The sequence below is a fragment of the Mytilus edulis genome, chromosome 4, assembly GCF_963676685.1.
Source record: "Mytilus edulis chromosome 4, xbMytEdul2.2, whole genome shotgun sequence".
NCBI lineage: Eukaryota > Metazoa > Mollusca > Bivalvia > Mytilida > Mytilidae > Mytilus > Mytilus edulis.
Window position 1 is genome coordinate 84,436,480 of NC_092347.1, and position 8,457 is coordinate 84,444,936.

The following is an 8,457-nucleotide window of genomic DNA, read 5'->3' on the forward strand; positions in this document are numbered from 1 at the left end:
AACGACACATTATATCCATCGTATAGTAGTTACAGTTACTAAAAATTAAAGACAAACGACACATAATACCCATCGTATAGTAGTTACAGTTACTAAAAATTAAAGACAAGCGACACATTATACCCATCGTATAGTAGTTACAGTTACTAAAAATTAAAGACAAACGACACATAATACCCATCGTATAGTAGTTACAGTTACTAAAAATTAAAGACAAACGACACATTATATCCATCGTATAGTAGTTACAGTTACTAAAAATTAAAGACAAACGACACATAATACCCATCGTATAGTGGTTACAGTTACTAAAAATTAAAGACAAACGACACATAATACCTATCGTATAGTAGTTACAGTTACTAAACATTAAAGCAAACGACACATTATACCCATCGTATAGTAGTTACAGTTACTAAAAATTAAAGACAAACGACACATAATACCCATCGTATAGTAGTTACAGTTACTAAAAATTAAAGCAAACGACACATTATACCCATCGTATATTAATCAAAGATCCGAACTGCTTCATATTATATACATGTCTCATGGGCTATCAACCAATTTTTTGCTTTCTTCTTAATTATGTCTCATGTGCAATCAAACCCTTTCTTTACCATAGTAGTATGTGTGAAATGTAAAACCGGCTCCTTTTGTTTTCAAAGATAAATATAATAATCAACAAAGAATGTGGAATGATATGGCTACAGTAATAAATTTTTTGCGCAGACAAGATAAGGCAAGATGAACGTACAAACCGCCGAACCATTATTTTTGGCAAGCCTGTGCTTCACTGGTAGGCAATGAAAGCTACAATCCTCTACGTTAAATGCTAAATAGAGAGATCGTATGAAAAATGAACCCCAATACGTAGCAAATATTCCCCCCAAGAACTCTTTGGTTTCCATTGCAGCTTATTAATTATTAAATTCAAAGAGAACACCTTAAGTTCCAAACTGGGACCAATTCAGGAACCGGTCTCTTTGGTACATTCAAAGAAGACCCAATCTAATCTCTGTGGGAACACAGAAGAATATAACCCCAAATAAAAGCTAACGTACAATGTGGGGACATGTTCCATTTTCATCTTGCCATATCCCGCCAAATGAGTGGGGCATACCCACTCACTGCCAAAGAAATTACCCCTGAAACAACCCCAAATTAAACTGATTGGTGCCCCTTTAAAGTCCCGACCGAATTTCACTTGTTATTAAACTAATCTAAATTTAAGACAATTCTCATAATAATATCAATTTCACTGAGGAAAAACAGCTGGTCCGCCGGATCTCATGAACTGTTCAAGTGCTCCTTGTAAATTATTTAGATAAATATCATTACCAATCTTTGATAAATGTGTTCCGTCATATCTAAATAAATTACTTTCTTTAGCACGTATGTTACTGTGCCTAATTGCACATCCACCGATGCTCAAAACTAAGTTTTTGACCCGGAGGTTTACTCGTTTGCGAGCCCTTTCAATAGCTTGACCACAATTGGCATTGTGCCAATACCGTCTCATTAGTATGTCTGACCATATTATTTTTAAAGCTGGATACAATGCATGTAACCGAAGCAGGTCACATTCTATATCACTGAATAATTTCTCTGATGTCGATATACCCAAATCATTAGACCCAAGTTGAATAACAAGGAAACTCGGAAGGGGGCGGTTAAGCAACCTTTGTTCAAAGACTCTATTTAAATCACCCCACTTCATACCCCTTTGACCAATCCAAATCATATGAGCACCTGTATTCTGTAGGCCAAGGTGAAGTCCCCCAGGTCTAGACGAAGCTTCTTTATTGGCCCAATATACTATGGATGATCCTTTTAACCAAATTGTTTTGACACCTACAATTGATGTATGTATTATTTCAATAAGCTATTGCGTTTTAAAAAGTATAACCTATAATTTTAAATGTTCAAACGGATGTATTTTGTGGAAGCATCCGATGTCCAACGACCCCATTTCTTTAATGTTTCGTCATCTACTCCTAGCCTTTTTGCTTCAGTTGCTCCACCGATTCTGAAAGAATGTGCTCTGAAATGTCCATTGATTCCGGAGAATGACAAACTCTTTTGTAAAATAGACGAAAATTGATAACGAGTGAGACTTGATCCATCAAAATATATGTATAAATTACTCCCGGATGAAGGATATCGAATTTGTAAAAATTGCTTTAGTAAGTGAATGGGACACAGAGATTTGTCGATTTGCTCACTAATAATCAAAGTTAAAGATGAGTGTAGTTGATCTGTTTTGGAACTACGTATACACAGACGAAGCTCTTCTTTGTGATCAAATTTGACAACTGAAACGTCAGATATTTGTACAACATGTGCCCCTAAATCAGTTTTACTTTCCGCAGCTATCTCAGCCACGCAAAGTAAAGCGAAAAAACTTAGACTAAAAGCTGAAGCAAACATGACGGATTCATCTGACGAAAAACAGACATGTTGAAGTGACCTGATTAATTTTCGTAATAAATCAATTGAAATTGGTACCCGCAAATCGGTTTTTTTATGGATTTGACCTTTTTAAACCTTCTAATGTTTTCCCTACTAATAAGGATTTTGTACTATCTGTTAAATCTTGAATCTTATGTTGATAACTTATTCCTGACATATATGTTAATACAGTAGAGGCTGACAGACCCTTGAATGAAAGGAAGGCAATGTAAAATATTAAATCGCTAAGCGGAGCTGGCCAAATATCATGTAAGTTGTATGCTGATCGAAAATTTTTAAAGGATTCGACTGCCGTATTGTATGTTTTCCAGGTTTTTTGTGCCATAGAACTGGTAAGGAGATGATTTAATTCAATTTCTAAAACGTCCAAAGATGGTCTGGAATTGCTGTCTTGTACTGATCTGCTTCTGGGCAAAGGTGTCTGAAACGCTGAAAATCACAACGGGATAATGAATCGGCTATGGTATTAATTTTACCAGGAATGTGTTCTGCTTTTAAAACGATATTATATTTTAATGTGGAAAAAACTAGATTCCTCATAAGGGACATAACTCGATTCGACTTAGAAGTTCTCTTATTTATGATAGTAACAACGGCCTGATTATCATCATAGAAAATGATTCGTTTGTTTTTAAGATGTACTCCCCATATATGAAGTGATATAACAACTGGGAAAAGTTCCAAGTAAGTAATGTCCTTAATAAATCATGTTCTGCCCATTCTTTTGGCCAACAACTTTGTGCCCATTTCCCCTGAAAGTAAATGCCAAAACCTTTGTTTTGACCCCCGGCACTGTCTGTAAACAGTTCAAGCATATCGTTGGAAGTCCATAAACTATCAATCATGACCGTGACTCCATTATATTGCTCTAAAAAAGAGGTCCAAACTTTAATGTCCTCGCGCATATTACATGATACCCGTACCCTGTGGTGTGGTTTTCTTATGTTATAAGTAGCATCAATCAATCTTCGGCAAAAAGCCCTTCCAGGGGCGATAACTTGGCATGCAAAGTTTAACAAACCTATCAGGCACTGTAACTGGCGCAAGGTTACCTTTTTTGAATGTAGAAACAGCTGCAAAGTTTGTTTTAAGTTAGTCAGTTTTTCCCCAGGGAGCCTCATTTCCATTTTTAAGGTATCAAATTCAATACCTAAAAAGGTCAAAATTTCTGTGGGTTGAACGGTTTTGTCTTCGGCTAATGGAACCCCCCAATCTGAACAAATTTTCTTGAACGTTTCAAGTGTTTACTGACAAGTTGGACTATTTGCTTCACCTCCAAAAAGGAAATCGTCTAGGTAATGAAGTATATTTGAATTTCTTTGGTAAGTTCCGTAACCCAATGAAGCGCTGTTGAGAACTTTTCAAAGAGCGAACAGCTGATTGAGGCTCCCTGTGGTAAACAACGATCAAAATAATATTTACCATCAAAAATGAAACCCAACTGGTCAAAATCAGAAGGTGAAACCCTTAATAAACGAAATGCACTCTTAACGTCGGACTTTGAAAGTTTTCCGGCTATTCCTATATTTTGGACCAAACGAACAGCGTCGTCAATACCCGAATACTGCACAGAGCAATATTTCTCATCTATAAAGTCATTCACAGAGTTATGTAGGGGATAGGAAAGATTATGAATTAAACGGTAGTCCCCGTTCTTCTTTTCGGCCAAAAATATAGGAGAAATGCGTAGAGTTGGCAAAGAGGGGTGGTCAAAAGGACCGGCCATTCTACCTAGAGTAATCTCTTTATTTATTTTTTCTCTAACAAGATCTGCATGAATAGTCACACTTTTTGAATTGTTTGCATTAACAGGTAAACGTGAACCGGAATATTGTAATTTAAAACCAAATCGAAGACCATGTATAAGTTCGTTTGCTATTACCTTATACGGATAAAATTTTAAAGATTCTTCTACTTCATTCACACAAATAGGGGAGTATCCCAAAGAGTACAACTCGTAATCCTTACCTCTTTTTGCAGGCCCCAATAGGGTGGTTTCCAGAGCACCTGAAACATTTATGTTCAAATTTACATGCTGCCCCATAAGTACATCTACCGAAGTTGTAACCCTTGCATGATGCCGTGGGTCTTTGTAACTGTTCTGGTTTAGTATTTTGGACATACTGTGAACCCTTATGACCCCCAAAAGAATTAGTATCTGAATGAGCAAATCTTGGAGGAGTAGAGACGTACATAACCCACAGCTCCATGTCTAGCTCTGCCCAAGACGATTGCGGACATCTTGCCTTACGAAGGCGGTATTGTTCATCATATATAGCCCAACCTGAGCCATACCCTCTAGATGAAGCTAGTCGAACGTTAAACATGTATTTCAGGAAGTCTTGCCCTTTATTGGGCCATTTTTCTAGCACTATATCCATAAAGATGATGAATGCAGATGTCCATACGTGCAAATTTGTAATGGTGCTCTGTCTTTGTGGAGTTATAGTTAATAACCCCCCTTTTACTGAAAGATCGCCATTTAACTGGGAATCTGTGGCTAAATCTTTTGCAGATTTAAGTAAAATATTTAAATCAATATATTCTCCAGCCCAAATCTTTTCCTTAATTTTTACCGGAATATGGGCACCTACAGAGTCAAACACACTTGATGTGTACATTGGTGTTACACTTTCGTGTACGATCTCTAAATTAAGACCCTGTGCATAACCCCTATTACAATCACTTAAACCTGTATTGTTAAACATACCGGTAGTAGGTTGTCTAGGTACTTGGTGTTGGTCATTTCCGGCCATCACATAAGCCATATGTTGTCCTGGGGTTTGGTCAACTGGCGCAAGGTTAGGTTGGTCACTGCCACTGGCCACAGAAATGCTGCCTATATCGACCTGAAATGGTACCGTCTCCTTGTCCGTTACTCCCGCTAGTTCTGGTCTGGTCCCTTGTGTTTTCTTCTTTTTATTTGGTGATTTCCCGGCAATCCCCTTAGGTTTTCTTAGTCTTTTTGGTGGCTTCATGTTGCTGCTGAAAATTTTCGATAGCTATGTTGGCAGTTTTGCACTTGTTTGAATAACGCATGAATGACGTCACGAAATGACGTATTATTGATGTGATTAAATTAAGAATCAATTAGGATTGATTCCGGAAAATGGAGTTAAACTTTTATTAAAACAGTTTATCCTTATATGATAAACTTAAGTAGTTACAGTTACTAAAAATTAAAGACAAACGACACATAATACCCATCGTATAGTAGTTACAGTTACTAAAAATTAAAGACAAACGACACATAATACCCATCGTATAGTAGTTACAGTTACTAAAAATTAAAGACAAACAACACATAATACCCATCGTATAGTAGTTACAGCTACTAAAAATTAAAGACAAACGACACATTATACCCATCGTATAGTAGTTACAGTTACTAAAAATTAAAGACAAATGACACATAATACCCATCGTATAGTAGCTACAGTTACTAAAAATTAAAGACAAACGACACATAATACCCATCGTATAGTAGTTACAGTTATTAAAAATTAAAGACAAACGACACATAATACCCATCGTATAGTAGTTACAGTTACTAAAAATTAAAGACAAACGACACATTATACCCATCGTATAGTAGTTACAGTTACTAAAAATTAAAGACAAACGACACATAATACCCATCGTATAGTAGTTACAGTTACTTAAAATTAAAGACAAACGACACATAATACCCATCGTATAGTAGTTACAGTTACTAAAAATTAAAGCAAACGACACATTATACCTATCGTATAGTAGTTACAGCTACTACAAATTAAGGACAAACGACACATAATACCCATCGTATAGTAGTTACAGTTACTAAAAATTAAATACAAACGACACATAATACCCATCGTATAGTAGTTACAGTTACTAAAAATTGAAGACAAACGACACATTATACCCATCGTATAGTAGTTACAGTTACTAAAAATTAAAGCAAACGACACATAATACCCATCGTATAGTAGTTACAGTTACTAAAAATTAAAGCAAACGACACATTATACCCATCGTATAGTAGTTACAGTTACTAAAAATTAAGGACAAACGACACATAATACCCATCGTATAGTAGTTACAGTTACTAACAATTAAAGCAAACGACACATAATACCCATCGTATAGTAGTTACAGTTACTAAAAATTAAAGACAAACGACACATAATACCCATCGTATAGTAGTTACAGTTACTAAAAATTAAAGACAAACGACACACAATACCCATCGTATAGTAGTTACAGTTACTAAAAATGAAAGACAAACGACACATAATACCCATCGTATAGTAGTTACAGTTACTAAAAATTAAAGGCAAACGACACATTATACCCATCATATAGTAGTTACAGTTATTAAAAATTAAAGACAAACGACACATAATACCCATCGTATAGTAGTTGCAGTTACTAAAAATTAAAGCAAACGACACATAATACCCATCGTATAGTAGTTACAGTTACTAAAAATTAAAGACAAACGACACATAATACCCATCGTATAGTAGTTACAGTCACTAAAAATTAAAGACAAACGACACATAATACCCATCGTATAGTAGTTACAGTTACTAAAAATTAAAGCAAACGACACATAATACCCATCGTATAGTAGTTACAGTTACTAAAAATTAAAGACAAACGACACATAATACCCATCGTATAGTAGTTACAGTTACTAAAAATTAAAGCAAACGACACATAATACCCATCGTATAGTAGTTACAGTTAGTAAAAATTAAAGACAAACGACACATAATACCCATCGTATAGTAGTTACAGTTACTAAAAATTAAAGACAAACGACACACAATACCCATCGTATAGTTACAGTTACTAAAAATGAAAGACAAACGACACATAATACCCATCGTATAGTAGTTACAGTTACTAAAAATTAAAGGCAAACGACACATTATACCCATCATATAGTAGTTACAGTTACTAAAAATTAAAGACAAACGACACATAATACCCATCGTATAGAAGTTGCAGTTACCAAAAATTAAAGCAAACGACACATAATACCCATCGTATAGTAGTTACAGTTACTAAAAATGAAAGACAAACGACACATAATACCCATCGTATAGTAGTTACAGTTATTAAAAATTAAAGACAAACGACACATAATACCCATCGTATAGTAGTTACAGTTACTAAAAATTAAAGACAAACGACACATTATACCCATCGTATAGTAGTTACAGTTACTAAAAATTAAAGACAAACGACACATAATACCCATCGTATAGTAGTAACAGTTACTTAAAATTAAAGACAAACGACACATAATACCCATCGTATAGTAGTTACAGTTACTAAAAATTAAAGCAAACGACACATTATACCTATCGTATAGTAGTTACAGCTACTACAAATTAAGGACAAACGACACATAATACCCATCGTATAGTAGTTACAGTTACTAAAAATTAAATACAAACGACACATAATACCCATCGTATAGTAGTTACAGTTACTAAAAATTGAAGACAAACGACACATTATACCCATCGTATAGTAGTTACAGTTACTAAAAATTAAAGCAAACGACACATAATACCCATCGTATAGTAGTTACAGTTACTAAAAATTAAAGCAAACGACACATTATACCCATCGTATAGTAGTTACAGTTACTAAAAATTAAGGACAAACGACACATAATACCCATCGTATAGTAGTTACAGTTACTAACAATTAAAGCAAACGACACATAATACCCATCGTATAGTAGTTACAGTTACTAAAAATTAAAGACAAACGACACATAATACCCATCGTATAGTAGTTACAGTTACTAACAATTAAAGACAAACGACACACAATACCCATCGTATAGTAGTTACAGTTACTAAAAATGAAAGACAAACGACACATAATACCCATCGTATAGTAGTTACAGTTACTAAAAATTAAAGGCAAACGACACATTATACCCATCATATAGTAGTTACAGTTACTAAAAATTAAAGACAAACG

At 34.8% G+C, this 8,457-nt stretch overlaps 1 protein-coding gene across 2 annotated transcripts; it reads right to left on the reverse strand.

Annotated features, from left to right (window-relative positions):
- Positions 1-692: 692 nt before the first annotated feature.
- Positions 693-5,623, reverse strand: LOC139520793 (uncharacterized). Of its 2 annotated transcripts, none has more exons than XM_071313743.1 (2): positions 5,183-5,623; positions 693-1,854 (listed from the first exon to the last, which is right to left on the reverse strand). In XM_071313743.1, exons 1-2 carry the CDS (start codon positions 5,448-5,450, stop codon positions 1,259-1,261), a joined length of 864 nt encoding a protein of 287 aa, XP_071169844.1. In that variant the 5' UTR covers positions 5,451-5,623; the 3' UTR covers positions 693-1,258. The 2 variants fall into 2 exon arrangements, with proteins under 2 accessions (XP_071169844.1, XP_071169843.1); XM_071313742.1 differs by lacking the exon at positions 693-1,854 and adding an exon at positions 1,878-4,479.
- Between the last annotated feature and the right edge of the window lie 2,834 nt (positions 5,624-8,457).